The sequence below is a fragment of the Atractosteus spatula genome, chromosome 2 (assembly GCF_055471065.1).
Source record: "Atractosteus spatula isolate fAtrSpa1 chromosome 2, fAtrSpa1.hap1, whole genome shotgun sequence".
Lineage (NCBI taxonomy): Eukaryota > Metazoa > Chordata > Actinopteri > Semionotiformes > Lepisosteidae > Atractosteus > Atractosteus spatula.
The window spans coordinates 51,903,044-51,921,234 of record NC_142707.1 but is presented as its reverse complement, the minus strand read 5'-3'; the positions used below and the strand labels follow the sequence as shown (position 1 = coordinate 51,921,234).

Below are 18,191 nucleotides of genomic sequence, written 5' to 3'. Positions count from 1 at the left end.
TCTAAGCTTTTGACTATACATTATATTTACATCCTTACGATTTGTTTGTTAGCATGCTGTCATGCAAATTTATGTGGAAGACTGTCTACATTAAATATCACCTGCCAGGCATTTGCCCGTTGTCATTTAATTTTATTTAAATCTTTTTGAATGTCATTCGCTGCATATAAAGCCTCCTATTTTAGCATAATCTGAAAACTTTTCTATTTTACAATCTATACCAAAATCTAGACAATTGATATAACATAGATAGATCACAGGTCCTAGCATAGATCCCTGTGGCACACCACAAATTAAATATTTTTGATTGGAGCTTTCTCCCCTCCTCTGTACTATTTCTGTCAACCAATTCTCAATTCAAATACATGCATTTCCTCAAATTCTTAATTCAATAACCTGATATATTCTGCTAATCCACATTTTTAATATAAGGCAGGAAGAAATTAAGTTCTAATTCTTCAAGAAATACCATTCCAAAAGCTACAACGCCTTTGTATCAGCATCAGAAAAGAAAGAAAATCAAAGAAGCACACAACGAAGAGCTTTTAGCTGTGCAGAGGGACTCAAGCAGAGTGGACCTTTCGCTGCTGTCAGTGAGAAAGCTAACCAGCTGCTGCTAACACTGGAAAGAATAAAGACAGATAGTAGGGCCAAAGTCAGGCAATAATCTCAGTAAGCACCATGGGCCACGTCTACACACAACCATTATATTAACTATGTGTATTACAGTAAATCCCCTTTGGACCCTGAACAATTCTGGCACTGCTATTATAAACAGTGTTGCTTCTCATTTTTTAAATTCTATGTGATCTCAGTGCCATATGAATTGCATTTATGAGATAAGCTTTAAACTTATAGAATTCTAGAAAACAGTCTAAACGTGGATGGAGAGAATGTAGAAAATGTATTATTATCAACAACTTCATTACCATTTTCCATTTCATTAAGGGCAAGCTATAATTCAACCCATGTGTATGTGATTCAATTTTACAAAAATGTTTTGATGATAAAAACATTGAAAAAAAGACCAAATTGCATCTTTTCCTGAATTACACTGTCTGGAAGCTGACAGAATTTCAGGATTCCTATACAGTATGTTCTGTTTCCATTCTCAACAGACCATCGGAAAGTGGCTTCATATCCGGTCTCCCTGTCTCCTAATTCCTCACAGTGCCTGGTTCACAGGGTGGCACTGCCAGGCACGTTCAAGCCAGATTGGCAGACGGCTTCCACTCTGAAAACCACCGTTCAGTAGCACCAGGAAGGGCAAAATGCTACAGGGCACTCCAAGAGTTCATATATTCATGGCTTTTTAAATGTTGCTCCTCAATAACTTCCTTTTGTATACTATCCACCTCTTTATTATCCCTGCCAAGCTCTTCTGAAAATGTAACCGGACAGCCATCTAATCATGCCCTCACCAGCACAGGTCCCCCTGTACAGTGTCTTATTTAAGGACTTCTTTCAAATTGAAAGAAGAGAAATTCCCCAAAACACGGCACTATGTATCTTTACTAAGTGATTTGCTACCACTGTTTTAGGCACCTGTCTGCTTCATCTTGAATGATGTCTTCAGGATGTTACCATGAGCAGCTGTTAAGGATGTGCTCTTGAGGCTGGGCTTTGTCTCCTGTCACTCCAAGCTGGTGTGTCTAGTACCTGTCTGATACCTCAGCCACACAGCAGCCCTTTCACACGGGACACTTTGGACACAAGTCTGAGGACACAACCCTACACTGAATAGCAGCTGTACATGAGCTGACATCTTAAAACTGAGAAACGCAGACATGTACTGTATATATTTCAGAACAGTGATCTCTGGCTGCTGCCACAGACAGTGGGCCAGTGATTCTGACACTAAGTCCGTACAACATACAGGAACATATGGTCCTAACCACAACAGGCAAGGAGCTTGACACTGCAAGAAGAGAGCTATTTGTCTCTCTCAGAGATGAGGAGCAAGTAACACATTAACACATATAGTTAACAGAATATTTCCCTTGTACAATTGAACTACACTTCACTTATAGGGACACCAAAAAGAAGAGACAAATAGGAGCACAGGCACAAACATACCACATTTTTTGCCTTTCAGAAACACAGCAGGACACAGTGTGGGTAATGACTGCCCTTTAAAAAAGGGGTTAGCAAAATAATTCCAAAAAGAAATAGCACAATTTTTATAGACCTACTTCATGCATATTTAATCTCTATGATGCAAATCTTTCTTTTTTTAATTGAATACAAAGGAATTCAGAACAACATGTCATGCCAAACCTGCTGGTTTCCCAGACAATGTTGCTGGCGGTTCATAATGGAACTGGAACAGTGTATAAAAAAACAATACAGCCTCTACTTCTGGCAATAATACATTCCAGCAGCTGTCATATCCAAAACATCACTCTTCTTCTGACCATTGTATGCAGGGCTAGACTTTATGTCCATTCAATGGTCTACCTTTTTGATGATAAATTATGCAGAGAAACACCACTGTAATACAGCTAGGGAAGACTGCTCTTCAGTATCTCAGTGTTAAGAGTGTTGGGGTACCGTGGGTTCACTGTTAAGACTGCTGTGCTCTTCTGTTCCTGACTATAGTTGTTTTAGCCTGTGAGTGTAGGACATTCCATTACACCCAGGAATGCATCTGTTTTCTCTTCTCTGGACTGGTTCCAGAGCAGCAATATCTGTTTTAAAATGTGGTGATCAAAATTGTACACAATATTCTTAATGAGGTCTTGCTACTGCACTGTATATATTTAAAATAATACTCATTTGTTGAAATTATACATCTTTAAATACCCAACATTCTGTTTGCCTTGGTGTAATTTCCTATCTTTGTCTAGAAGACTTTTTCCTAAATATTTTCTCCCAAGTTCAGTGTTTACCAATTTACAGTTTACTGTGGTGAGAAACAAATTGTGAACCCTTTGGAATTATCTGTATTCCTGCAATAATTGCTCCTAAAATGTGATAAAGAGATAAACACAATCTGATTAAACTTTAACACAAACAATAATACTTTTTCATTTTTGTTATTATTTCATTAATATAAACTTTTTCTCACAACAGTGAATTTATGTTACCTCCATGTAATACTCTACAATTGTCCACATTAAATATAATCTGCCTGATATTTGTCCAGGCTTCAATTCATGCTAATTTCCTTTCACAGCTTCTGTAATAATCCTCCTATTCTGGTATCATCTGAGAATTTTACTAGATTACAGACTCTACCAGAATCTAGATGATAATAATAAAATAATTATTTCTTACACTTATATAGTGCTTTTCTGGACACTCCACTCAAAGCGCTTTACAGGTAATGGGGACTCCCCTCCACCACCACCAGTGTGCAGCCCCACCTGGATGATGTGACAGCAGCCACAGTGCACCAGACACTCCCCAACACCAGCTATCAGTGGGGAGGAGAACAGAGTGATGAAGCCAATTCATACATGGCGATTATTAGGAGGCCATGATTGGTAAAGACCAATAGGAAATTTGGCCAGGATGCACCCCTACTCTTTTTGAGAAACACCTTGTGATTTTTAATGACCACAGAAAGTCAGGACCTCGGTTTTACATCTCATCCGAAGGGTGGTGCCTTTTACAGTACAGTGTCCCCATCACTATACTTGGGCATTAGGACCCACACAGACCGCAGGGTAAGCGCCCCCTGCTGGCCCAACTAACACCTCTTCTAAAAGCAAACTTAGTTTTTCCCAGGAGGTCTCCTATTCAGGTACTGGCCAGGCTCACACCTGCTGAGCTTCAGTGGGTTGCCAGTTGCGAGCTGAAGGGTGATATGGCTGCAATCGCTGATAGCAATGAAGAAGACTGGTGGCCTTTAAGCTGCCACCATGTGTTTTCACTGATTCTATATTTATCCTGTCTCATTCGTCTCTTAAGCTCAGTTTCCTTCCTTCATAGTCCACTTGCCTGAAATTATAAACATTTATTTTCGACTCTACCTGCATAGTTTCAAAATATAGTACAAAGCCTATTGTATTATGACCACAGCTCCAAAATTGTTCTCTCGGTTTACCAAGTTTGTTTGAAAACACTAGATCAATACAGACATTCCCTCTAGTAGATGCTCTTAAAAACCTAGTAAGCAGTTATTAGTCTTGTGTACAGTTTGAATTTCAGCTGCTCCATTCCTTGATGGTTCTTCCCAATATAAATGAGGAAAGAGATCACCAGAGATCTTCCTTTACACATACATTTCTAGCGTCATTATTTAAGATTTCATTATAATTTGGTGGTCTGTCACATATTCTTTACACTATGACTTTTAAAATATGTTTTTTGGTCTGACAGACAGACACTGAGACCCTTGACTTTGATTCTTCTAGGTTAGCTTCCTGCGCCTAAATGGTAATTTTGATGTACAGTGCTAGACATCCACCTCTTTCATCATTCAGTATCTAAGCATTAAGAACGATGAGGTACAATGGTTCAGTTACTCAGGATTAAGACTGATGGGCTTCAGTAGATTCAGTAACTCGAGATGAAAGTGTCTGGATGTAGTGTAGACCATTTGGCAGCATGGCGATGAAAGTGGTTGGATACAGTGTGTTGAGTGGTTCAGTATCAGAGTGCTGGGTAAGAGTGTTCAACGGCTCATTGATAGTGTGTTGGATGTAGTGGGTTCAGTAACTCAGGATCAGAGCTCTTGGATGTGACCAGTTCAGTAACTGAGGATTAGAGTGTTGGAATGCAATGAGTTTAGTAACTCCGTTTGAGAGTGCTGGGATGCAGCGAGTTCAGTAGCTGAGGATGAGAATTCTGAGATGCAGTGAGTTCAGTAAGACAGGATGAGAGTGCTAGGATGCAGCGAGTTCAGTAACTGGGGCTTAGAGTGCTGGGATGAAGTGAGTTCAGTAATTTAGGATCAGAGTGCTGGGACGAAGAGAGTTCAGTAATTTAGGATCAGAGTGCTGGGACGAAGTGAGTTCAGTAATTTAGGATCAGAGTGCTGGGACGAAGTGAGTTCAGTAATTTGAGATTAGAGCGCTGGGATGCAGTGAGTTCAGCTACTGTGAATTAGAATGCTGGGATGCAGTGGGTTCAGAGGCCACTCTTACTGGGCTACAGTGCGGAAAAAAAAAATTCTGTGTGCCTCTTAGGAGAAGGCAGTCAGCCCCAGCATCTCAGAGGCTGGATTGCTGGTATGCAATTAAGAAAGCATTTTGTAGTTCGAGATGTTTGGGGTCTGTGTAAGTCTTAAGAATGAGGTGGTGCGTGAAGCGGCCTCATGTCAGTGGAAGTTATATTTGGGTGAGCTATTTAAATAACATGTTTGCGTAAGTTACTGCTGGCAAAGGGCTTGGCAGGCAGATGAAAAGAGCCAAAGCTGGGCTGTAAGTATGGTAATAATTAAATCTGGTCACTCTGGGAATTTCCAAGTATTTTTATGAGAGGGAGAGGGAATCAGGATGGTTAGAGATACTGTGACACTTTTCGTTGACTCCCCAACTCACAACAAAACATACAAACAGAAATGTGAACATTTTAAAGAGTTCCTCGACGGGCTGGCCATTACAAAATTAAAGCAACCTTTTCTTCATTTCACCGGCTCCCTTGCAATTAATTTGCCTGCTTTATAATACTATTGGGTGATGTCAAATATATACAGTAGAAATATAGAATTTTCTGGACTGTTGACATTGGTCTTTTAATATTATGCAATTTGTTTTATGTTACATGTATGAGGGATGTGCTTTTAATGCATGTGTGTTTGAACAATGTGTTTTTAATATACACAACAACTCAAATGAAGCACCTTGTGGGAAAAATGAAGTTCTTCTAAGTCTGGGTTCAGTAGGCTGTCAGACTCCGGACTGCAGGTCTGTTACATCCCAGCCACAGCAAGACCTGTCAAGCGTAAGGCTTTTCCCCTCTTTTGCTTTTAGATTTTCCCTACTCTATAATATAAGTTACATTTTTAAGTTCTAAATCTCTTTCTTGATTCTTGATTTTTTTTCAGTAGCTAATTATTCTGAGGAGCACATTCAGCTCAACCTCTTTTAATAGCTTGTTTCACATTCCCACAACCCTTTGTGTAAAGACGTACCTCCTATTCTCAGTTTTAAAAGCACTTCCCTGTAGTTTCCACTTGTATCCTTTGGTTCTTGTTTTACTGCTGAAGAGGTCCACTGGTTGACTGAAGCCTCAGATTTTTAATAATTGTATCAAGTCCCCCTCATTGCCTTCTGTTTATGGCTAAAAAGGTACAGTTACTTCACCCTGTCAATAGTGGTAATATCTGGTCATTATTCTCTGGACTGATTTCAGAACAGCAACATCTTTCTTGCACACATCTGTCCAAAACAGCATTCTAATTTGTTTTACTATGGCATTGTACAGTTTTAAGATAACATCCCTAGATTTAAGTTCAATGTTTTAAATATACATCTTAACATTCAGTTTGCATTTTTTTATTGCCTGAGAGACAGATGCCAGTTCTGTGGGTGCTGTGTGTGGTCAGGCACCCCCAATAATTTAGATCATTGTATTGTTACAGCAGAGACGAAAGCATTTTTACTTTGTTTGGGAAATTACCAAAGGAGTGCACATCCACAATACTAAGTAACTATTACATCTTGTCCCGGACTCTGTAGTCAACTTATCTGACTGGTACTGTACTTAATATCGATTCAGATGATTTGACATTTAACAAACTTTCATAATGAAATCAGAAACAATGTTTGATCAGTGTCCATTCAGGACATCCATTGGCAAAGGAGCAAATGAAAAGGAGATGTATTTCAGAAATGAATCCTGTTATAATTTAATATTTATTTATAATTCAGAAAAACAGTCCTACATAAAAATCAACAAAACCCCGTACCTGCACTTGATGTGACCTCTGATAGTAACAGAAAACTATCTTGCAATGAGCTACTCTACCCTTCCATCCATTCATTTTCTGACCTCTTTAAGTTCAGGTTAGGTAAGGTTAGGGTCGCGGGGGAGCCAAAACCTATCCCACAAAGCAACGGGCCCAAGACCCCAATCCATCACAGGGCAGACACACAGACACATACACACTCCCACCAGGACAAATTTTCCCAGAAGCCAGTTAACCTACCACTATGTCTTTGGACTATGATAGGGGGCATCTTCAAAATCAAAAGATGACCAAACAGAGGACAAAAACGGAAATTGGATTTAAAATTAAGAATTGGAAAGACTTTTTTTACACAGTACTGTATGTTTTCCGAGTATGAAACAAGCTAACCAACCACACTACTGAAGCTGATATTGAGGACGTCAACTTATCCCAAGGATATCAGAGAGTCACCTTCTCTAAACTCCTTCAAATCCAGACTCAAAACCCTCTTCTTCAGAAAAGCCTTTACTTAACTGGTTCCATTCTTCACCCCTCTGCTTTTCTTAGTACCACCATCCACGGTCTCCTCTATATATTGTAATTGTGTTTTATCTTGTGTATTCTTCTTATTTATTGTTGTTGTCATCCTGTAAAGCGCTTTGAGAAGCCACCTTCAAAGGCGCTATATACAATAAAGTTTATTATTATTATTATTATTATATTATCAGATTGGTACTGTAGTGAATTATGATTCTTTCAAGACATCAGGCTATGGACTAGATGGGCTGAATGGCCTACCCTCATTTATAACTGTTTTTATGTTCTTACGTGTCTATTATATATCAGTTCACACTAATTCAGTACACATTCCACACATGACATTTTGGATGTGCAACCAAAACTTTGTCTTTAGCCAGGGCTATCAGCAGGACTATCTGTAACATCTAAGAAAATAATTTAGATGAGTAATCCATCCTCAGGCACACTGCCACCTTAAATTTTAATTTACTACCGCTGCAGAATTACTCTGCCAATTTGCATCCTATGGTCCTGAAAATGGTCACTGGTCTTGGCAAACATAACTGGCACAGTAAAACTGTGGGAGTGCAGAGGAAATGAAATATCCAGCTGAATATGGAAGGGACAAGAGAAGAGGCAGGGGAAGGAGAGGCTTCAGAGATTAGACTATCATCTCTTAGAGCAAATAATGGAATAGAAGTCCCGTTGATGTGAACTGTACCCACGCTCAGCTTTACGAGATTTACAATGTTTCTGGAATAAGAAACATACTGTAACGAAAAGTGCAGGATGTATGTGCCACGTACATAATTTATCAAAATTTTGCAAACTGTATTCAGAGAATGATTGACTCTGTCTCCTAGCATGAACTGGAGGCCATTCAAACATATGTTTGATTTTTAAAAGCTTCTCTATTTTTAACCCCGTATGCAATAATTCACTCTTCCCAGCACTGATCTGGGCATCATTATCTGAAAATGTCTTGCAGGGAAGAATGATAGAGCTGTGGTTTCTGTGATATGAACAAAGTGACTCAGCTGATGAGTTGCTGGCTTGTGTTTGTTATCTTTTCTCTTATTATTAGGAGTTCAGGTTTAACATCCTATACAGTACAAAAATCAGAAACACATGGGGAAAGTAAACAACAACCTTAGTCATTATGTATAATAGTAGTTCAGGTGGGTAGCTGCGTCAGCATGCGTAGTCTGCAAAGGAACAAGTAAAGGTTTATTCCATGCTGAAAAGAGAAGAGAGAAAACACAACGTTTCGGCTGTGAAGCCTTCTTCAGGTGTGTCAAAACACAGTCCGTGACAGGGCACACACACACCCTGGACAGGATGCCAATCCATCATAGTACACAAAGGCACACAATTTAAAGATGCCAATTAACTGAGCCAACGAGTCTTTGGGTGGAGCACAGTATAAAGCACTTTGCAAAAGCCAAATTAACACAGAGAAAACATGCACACTCCACACAGAATGTGTCCAGTCTAGACTCAAACTCAAAACTCTACTGTGCCACCTTTTTCTGTTAAGCAATATTTAAAATAACAAGTCTAACAATAGCAATGCCAATGAAACCATGATGAAACTTGTTGAGACAACAACTCTACAGAGGACATGCAGTACACAATCATATTCACATTTTAAATGATGAGATGAGGTTGGAGATGTACTGTTGCTTGAGATAACAAAATACTGACCTCTAGCCATGATTTAATAAAAATGTCAGGTGTTCATTGTTCGGTATTTGAATTTAAAATTGAATTGCCAAAATGCATTGATTAAGAATCTAAATAAATACTTTTCATGATTTTAATTACCTTCTAAATTATGAAGATCAGCTTGAAAGTGACCTGTCTGTGGTAGAACCTCTTTGGAAAATTAGATGTTCTACTTCAACAATAAGTTGACTAGTCCAGGGACACCAGGATTCTGCAGGAGACTGGTCATGTCCTGGAAGACTGTCACCAGGAAAAGAATATCACCAGCACAGAGCTGTCTTATTCATCCAATCTATCTGCAATTGTTTCAGACTGAGTCCAACAGAACATTTGGAGAACCAGAAACATCAAAAAGTATTATATCCAGAAGCTAATCAGGTCCATGCATCAATAGGAAATAGTAACAGCAACAGATTTGTCTGTTAATGCTCAGAGACAACCTACCAGATACTAACCTTTTAATGCTTTCTTTTTGACAGTCCATAATGTTTCATATTATATATTTATCACTATTGTTGCAGTGAATTGTAATGAAAACTTTGCTGCTGAAAGGAGGAAATCCAGTGGAAGAAGGAACATGGTCACAATAACACACCTTTGGATTCCTGTTCAAAAAACAGGGTCGATTGGACCCACGCTGTAGACTCCAAAATATATTTATTATTTGGCAAACTGTCCAATGTTTCGACACAATAGCCTTCATCTGGATAATCAGGTGCATTTGCATTCCTCTTCACTGTGGTTTATGGATTATTGATTTATTTTTTATTTACTAATTTATATTGCAATATGTTTGTGCGAAGGAATTTTCCTCTTATAAGAGAGATCACCCCATCTCTCCGAGAAACAGCTCCATTAAAAGCAGCCCTGATAACACAGGAAACAGAGACTGGGTATTGCTACAGTACATGCCCAGAACTCCAGCAATGCTGTGACTCAGCGACAGATCTCCACACACAACTCAACACGTAGCATTCTTCCCTTAAGCAAAACAATATGGCACATGCCAACATCTTAGGCAGTTTAATTATTTACATTGATCAAAAGCAGATGCTCCAGGAACTGATTCTAGTTTGAAGAAAACGAGTTGTTGCATGTTTTCATCAGACTATGTTTTGTGCCAATACAACAAACATTAAGCTGCATGTTGATTGTTTCTTACAGTAATGTCATCCAGACAAATCGATGCAAACAATACAGCCATATACAGCCATAAACAATCTAGGATTAGCAGATTCAAAAAGATGAGGGGACCCACTTCATCCACTACTAAAGGTTCCTGCTCCATCTTTCAGCAACACTAACTTACTTGTAACCTAATATACTGTAAATATTGACTGAACTTTGGACAATTTTGGCAGTTAAGATTTGTATCTGTGAGGTGAGGCTGGACACACATGGGATTGGTTGCTTTCAGTTGTGAACTAAAGAATTAAGACTTGTGAAACAAAATCACTCTATTGGTTTGTTTGTCAACTGAAGAGATTTACATTCACTGGTTTGCACCAATATGCTTGATATTTGTGTTTTGAGTGAACACAATCATAAATGACATGGTGTTTCACAAACCACATGGGGTTTGTATTCACAGTTTTGACTTTTTTGTAGACAATTTACCAGGAGTTGCATTTAAACGATTAAGAAAAATTATAATTTAGGACCAAAGTCCCATGCTGCAATGCAAGAGGGCACCTTTTCAAATTGAACCTACGTAAAAATACCAACTACTGACTTTGGATGAAAGTCTTTGCAACTTTCCACTGCCGGTGACTAGAACAGACTGCAGAGTGAGTAGGAACTTTTCAGATGTATGATTAAAACATTTCTACCTGCCACTCGCTTAGAATTGTTACCTATACCACATCCTGTTATGTTACATTTTATTGAGCTTTCTTTTCTTTCTTTCATTGCTTTGCAGTCTGGGCATCGATCGTGTAAGGTCAGGTTTTCATTGTAAATGAGAATTTTGTTACTTGACTTTTTCAATAAGGGATTGATCTATTAATTAAGTAGCTATTATTATTTCTACTGCTATTACCACACCACTTAAGCAGCAATCTGTTTTTCCCTAGAGATCTTCCCTCCCTGTACTGACCAGGCCCAGTTTTGCTTAGCTTTTGAGATCTGAGGAGATCAAGCTATGAGGTGATAATGTAGCTGCTTGATGGCACTCAGAATTAAAATGAACAAAGAACAAAGAGTAAAATTAGCATTTCAAAGACTACTACAGAATTGGAGATTTTGTGCTGCTGAAATTTCAAGGTCTTGCTGCAAAGCGTGGAAGAAAATGTCATGCTTTTCATAGAATGACTCATTTCCAGTGCTGGCTCACCACGGTGCGGGTCTGTGCAAGATATGCGTTCTCTTACCTCTCCTCTTGTGCAGCGGGTGAGGTACTGTGCTGACAGAAGAGATGCTGCCCCTGGTCTGTCTTGGATTGGACGACTCCCATGAGCCCTCAGCGTTCTCCGCATCCGATGTGCGGTAGGAACTCCGAGAGATCACAAAGCCATTGGAGCCCAGCTCCAGCTGAGAAACTGCATCCTGAGCTCTCTTCTTCTCTCTCTTTAACATATTCACTAGTATAGCTGGAGTTTGGTGGAGTTAGGGAAAACGGTACAATTTATATAAAAAACTTGTACTGCATTGAGTAAAGTCTCTAGACATAAGTGTGTAAACTAAAGTATACAATTCTACCACCAATTTCTCAGGACAATAATTTGTCCTTTACTTCCTTGGCATCCGTGAAATAAACCCGTAGGAGTATAAGTGTTCAGTTACATTATGATCCGCAGAAAAAAAATGGAGAAAAAAAATTACATACTTTAAAACTCAGACCCCATGCGCCTCTAACAATAAACCACCATGAGCTGTCATGGCTCTGTTATAAATCACATATGAAGAAACAGGCCATTGTCGAGAAGCACTTGCCAAAATTCCAGAACATCATAGCCTGCATACACATGTCATTCTGCTATTAAAACACTGCCCAGATCTCCAGCTTTCAGATACAGAATACATTTGCAAAAGGAATATAAAATCACGGGCTACCACTGTTTTCAAAATCCTAACACTCTCCATGGAAGATTTAAGACCATTTAGGCCTAGAAGTGCAGAGTCCTCCAATAGGTCTTATAAATAATATGTATATACTTAAGAGAGTTACAGAGCACACATTCTAGAACATGGTTTACCTATTCTTGTGCCCAGACTACACAGCCTGACATCTTCTCAACAAGACGTAATACTATCTTCAAACACATCAGAGGCACACGCATACTCTACACACAGACAAGTGAAATGTATATTAGCTAGAGAAAACAAAGGAAACACTAATGGAATAACCTAAGCTCTATTGGATAAATGTTTAGCTATATTTAAAACATGGTCACGTCAGTCCCTCACGGTTGCAATATCCAGGAGTGTTGAAAATCAATGACAGTGTCTCACAGTTGAATAATTGTTTTAGAACCAACTAAGAAGCAACATTTTTCTGTTAATTTCATACCTACAGGGAACAAAACAGAGAAAAAAAATACATGAACCGAATAAGAATACAGTATAATCAAAACTGTGTTCTATGAAATAATCATTATATAAAGGATTTAGAAGAGAATTATGCTGCCTAATTAACTTACTCATAATTTTCCACAGAATATCACCCTTGGCTGGAAATCTGGAATGCAGTTGTGAATGCAAATATTTAGGTGAACATCTTCTAATAGCTGATGTTCATTGGGCAACAATACTTAGTTAAAATAACAAGCTGAATCCCTGAAGCAGAAACACAAGAGTTGCAATCATTTCAAAATCACTTGGAAGAATGAAAGGACTGACTTGCATCAAGTAAGTTTCTCTATAGCATGAAACATTGCAAAAACAGGAGGTCCAGTCCACAAGAGTGTCTACCTTCTGATGTTCTTCTGACTGGTTAATTCATTTCTTTGGAGAAAGGCGCACCTGTGTGAGATACTGTGGAGATCTTCCTACCCACAGGTTTGAAGTGTGCCCAAGTGTGAGAGGACAGTTCGGTGTCCTTGGTTTTGCACACGCAAAAGGTTGCAAGGCAGATTTCCTCCCTTGTCCTGATGCATCAAGAGAAAGAAAGTGTCAGGCCTGCCTTTGTCACCGACATCCTCAGAAAAGTTCCAGAGCTAAATTCTTTTGCACATCGCTAAAGTAGACAGGCCTGCACTTTGCTTTAGGACAATACAAGTTATGAGTTATAAGTTATAAGTAATAGATAGAATTACAGGACTTTTCCTTTCTGGCCTTTAAGAGGCAGATCTTGCAATGCCTACAGCACCATGTGGCTGCCAGGAAGTTCCAAGGAAAGGCAAAGGGGGGAGCATCTAGGGCAAAGCAGCAAGTGTTAATGAGCACAAGCTGACACAGGCCATTCAAACTGTCTGCTCTCCTCTTCAGTTCCCAGCGGTAAAGCAGACAGCTGGTCCTGAAAGAACCCAAGCTCAGAAGGAGAAGACTACTTGTACTGTAGATGTAGATTACTGGGACCTGGGACTCTGGGTGTGTCTGCCTCTTTTATTTGGTGATGTGATGTTGGCTTGTGATTTTCTCACTGCTCGCAGCTCCCCAGATCCATGTCTGCTGCCATATAAACAGACAGACAAACCTGTGACTTTTTTCATATTCCTTCGCATTCATGAATACGCAGCTCTTATAGCCGACAAATAAAGTAATGTATCTTCCCATGGCGGGATGGCTTCTCCAGAATTATCAGTGACAGCAAAGAGAAGACTGTGCTTAGCAGTCAGTTTTTAGCTTAATTTAATAAAAAACACCACAAAAGGGTTTGCGACGGGCCAGCCAACAATCATAGTGCCAAGTCAATGGCTTGTGGCGAGGGCGCACAGCTCTCCTTTCCTGTACTCTATAAGGATGACCTGGTGCCAGTCTTTAAGAATCTGCACTGCTGTTATTTCTTCCTGCTGTCGGGTTGTATTTTAAGACTTCTGACCACACTACAATAAATATTATCCTAAATGCTAACAACAGTGGCAGATTACATTTCTTCGTCTTTGGCACATGATGTGGCCTAAAACTGCTGGAAAACAAAATCTTAATCTTAACTGAAATTGTGCAGTTCCAAAGTGACCTGTATCCTGAAACATAACTGGTCATTTACTGAACTATGGGGGAACTGCGCACAACACAGATAACCCCTCCACGGTGAAAAATAGTTTTATTTTGATATTTTTATTATCTTTACACACACACCAATATAAAGTATATCCACTGTGATCAGAGAGTGCGAAACTTTCATTCTTATGCTGAGGGAAGAAAATGTCTAAGCAAAACCAGACAAAATACAAGACTTTTGTTTTCTCAAAACTCTCCAGGTTTATTTATTTTTACTGTTTGTTTCTTGAATGCTCCATTCTCACCTCACTGGGGTCAACAGAGAGGTTCCATAAACAATGTACATTTTCAACTATTTTGCTCTTCTCATGCTGCTTTGGAGCATTTTTAAATAAATCTTTATTAATATCCGAGAGCTTATTACTTTTTGTTAGAATAAGCTATGACATTTTGTTGCCGAAGTAGATAAGAACATAAAGGCAGTTTGTCGCATTTTGGTAATGACCAGCAAAGTGAGCTGCTTATCTCATTCAGTTACTTCTCTACACTTTTAGTTTCAAGCACATAGCTAGGCAGCTTGTTCAAGACTCCCACACTTCTTTGTGTAAAGAAGTGCCCCTTGCTTCAAGTTTTAAAAGCACTTTAATGTAGTTCCACTTTTCTCTGGTTTGTGCTTTTGATTCTGACAAAGCCCACTGGACTGATTCAAACTCACCATTCATCAATTTATATTTATAGTGTATAATTTTGTGACCTGCCTGTAATATTCCACACTTACTTTTATTATATGTCAATCTGCTAGGTGTTTGACTACAAATAACATTTAAAAGTATTTAGATCATTTTTAATTCTAATTTCTATACTGTTAACTACTCCTTCTATATACTGTAGGTATAACCTGCAAATTTAACTAGTTTATTAACTATACCAGAATCTAGATCACTGTTATAAATTAATAACAGCATTAGTTCTCATACACAACATTAGATTATGATTATTGCACAATGGAGAAAATTAGTAGATACTATCTACTATTTATATTATATATGATTCAGAAAAGGCATAGCTATAAATTTACTCTCGTTAGCGTACATACCATATGGATCAAATCTTTGTTTAATTAATAAAAAATTAAACGTTTGTCATGCCTTATCCTCTATTACAAGTTGCAGACTATTGCTTCTGTCTCATTCTAAGATGAAGAGATGAAGAAAAGACTTGCTTCATTTTAGGTCTTATTGTTCAGTTGCTGGATCTTGATCAACTACTTGTGGAATTTGCTTCAAGCCAGCTGTTATTCCTGTCTTTTGGTTTTTAAGTATCAGTCAAGCACAAAACTCTTAACCTTCCTTGCAATCTGTTCAATTTCAAATAAAGGGGCAAAATATTCTGCTCCACACTGGAACATTGGAAATTGGATGGGAGCCAATCATTTTATATACTGTATATACATTTCAGTATTCTATTAATTTTTTCTGAAGGAGCAGAACCCACCATAAAAGGAACTGAAAGCTTTCAGACTTAAAATTTGCCAAGCTAACCACAGCGGTGCAGCCAGTCCACTAGTCTGGCCTGGCTACTTCGGACTGTCTTCTGCTGCGGCGTCATGGCTGTCTCTTAGCAGATGTCAGGTATGATTTATGAGGGCGCACTGCTTCACCCTGAGTATCCTAGTGTGGCTCAGTGCATTATGATTCAGTTTTACACTGCCAGATGGTATTAGTAGGTTTCCATCAGTGATCAAATATGATTAATTAATTTCATTAAGTTAATAAACATTGCAGTTGTAGGACAACTGCAGTTACAATTTCTAATTGAGCATAATATTTAAGACAGAGTTAAAATGCTAATCTCAGCATCTCTACAGAAGTCTGGCTGAAGCACAGCTTACAGGGAAGAAAGAGTGACACCAAGGGAGCCCATAACTGTCTACAACTGCAATACCAAGAGAGAAAATGAAAGTGGTTCATGTTCCTAGTTCAGTATCTGAAAACGATCAAGCCAAACTGTCCTGACGTGATGAAGCAAACTGGGTGTTGGAAAGATGACAGGCAATATCAGCACTAATGCTGTAGTGCCTCACTGTTTCACAGTGATAAAGAATGAACTCCCCTCAGTGTTAAAGGCCCCAAGAGGGCAGGATTCCCTAATTTAACAGGTTCCAGGTGGAAGGAGCCCTTGGGGCAGTTTCTACATGGCCCTAAATGAGAAAGAAAAGCTGGCACTTCCGTGGGTTTATAGAGGGTAGGGCTCTGTGGGGAACAAGGGGGATTTACCTCAGTCACGGCAAAAGCTACACTAATGAGAAGCATTACAGCTGAGATCTTGAAATATGGGTAGATTACAGTAAGGTCGCTTGAGAAACAATTAAGCTTCAGGATAGACTAGGCAAATTGCAGCACACACTGTCGCTGCCTTTTGTTTTCCACAAGACCCCAGTGGCGATTATTATTATTAGCGTCTACTTAACTAAACTGCAGTTCTGAAATGTCAGCATAGCAGGGTGCTGAGTCAGGGCTAGGGAGTTTACGGGGAGTGTGAGGCTGGTTAGGCTCGAGACACCCAGAGTTAATCATCCTCGTCCGTTGTGCCGAGACCACCAGCCACGAGAAAAATCCCTTACCATACCACCCCAATCCTGTCTCATCACTACGGGCTCCTTGCAAGGCCTTACATGGACATCTTCCTATCTCTTTGAAGTCATACAGTCATTCATGTCCTGAATCCAACAATGTGATTGTCTGAAGCTGACTTGATATGGTAGCTCTCCTTTCAAACATCTCCCAGCACTCTACTTAGAGACATTAGGGGCACTTCTGGGCTAGACCCTTTTAAAACCAGGTTAAAAAACACAGATTTGTTTGATCAGGCCTTTAATTGGGTATTTATTGTCATATGAACATAAGAACAGCTACCATTCAGTTGCCATTCAGTCCATCTGGTCTGTATGGTAGTTACTGTAGTACCTGATTAATCCCGAGATCTTATCCAGCAGTTTCTTGAAAGAAGCCAGGGTATCAGCTTCAAAACATGGCTAGGTAGCTTGTTCCACACTGTTGCTGCTCTTTGTGTAAAAAGCACCTGTTTTCAGTTTTAAAAATCATGTTTTATGCTGAGTTCAAATTGATCTATGTAAAACACCCTGAGACACACACAGGATGCTCTAGCACGTACTTTGGTGTGGTGAGAGTCATAGGTCTTCACCACACTGCACCTGTAGAGAGACAATGCTTCTTTACCTCTTGCAAGCAAGTCTCGTACATACAGTTCTGTGTTTCAGAAAGCATTCACAAGGACAGCCCTTGGCAAAGTATTCTGAATTACAGAATTTAAAAAAGGAGCCTCCAATGAATACTAATTTTTACTGATGACAATACTATACGATGGTTAAATATAGGAAAATGCAGACCTACAGTACCCGTTCTTTGTTTCTGTTTTCCAACCCTTCCCCTTCCCCCTCCCCCACAGTTAAAGCCATTACAAGAAATCTAAAGATAAAATACATGTGGTGTAACAACGTTACATCTCTGAGGGTATCCAAGGGCATATCTATAGGCTAATGTGAAAGAAATTATGTGTGGCTTTTTAGGCAGTCAAACTCTGAAGCAGTCCATACAATCTCAAAATTTCATAGCTTCTGTCAACTGACTCATCTATCATCTTTTAAATTTGTGTCACCAATCAGCATACCCAGATTTCCAGCTGTTTTTGTGTGGTAAAGTGTTGCATCCTTTGTTCCTCCACTAGATATAGTAATGACCTGAAGAAAAGCATGCTCCGCTGGGCTTGGAATTCCACACAGTCATAAAGGATACTGATCTCATTGTCCCTCTGCTGCAGCAGCTCTCTCAGTTTCTTCATCTCCATAGGAGTGGGACAATCCTGGTCCTTCTGGTCAGCCTGGTGCAGGGAAGAAGGGTGCTCATCTCCTCTGCCCTGATTACACTGTTGCTCTGTCACCATCCCCTAGGGAAGACAGTCAGTAGATTACATGGGGTGCCAGTCTACA

At 39.3% G+C, this 18,191-nt stretch overlaps 1 protein-coding gene across 1 annotated transcript in view; it reads right to left on the bottom strand.

Annotated features, from left to right (window-relative positions):
* kif6 (kinesin family member 6) overlaps positions 1-18,191 on the bottom strand; it is a 124,789-nt gene that overhangs the window by 60,227 nt on the left and 46,371 nt on the right. Inside the window, exons 12-13 of the mRNA XM_088905286.1 lie at positions 17,998-18,148; positions 11,452-11,670 (exon numbers count right to left, since the gene is read on the bottom strand). Of these exons, the coding sequence (XP_088761412.1) occupies positions 11,452-11,670; positions 17,998-18,148 (370 nt within the window). The remainder of the gene's footprint in view (positions 1-11,451; positions 11,671-17,997; positions 18,149-18,191) is intronic.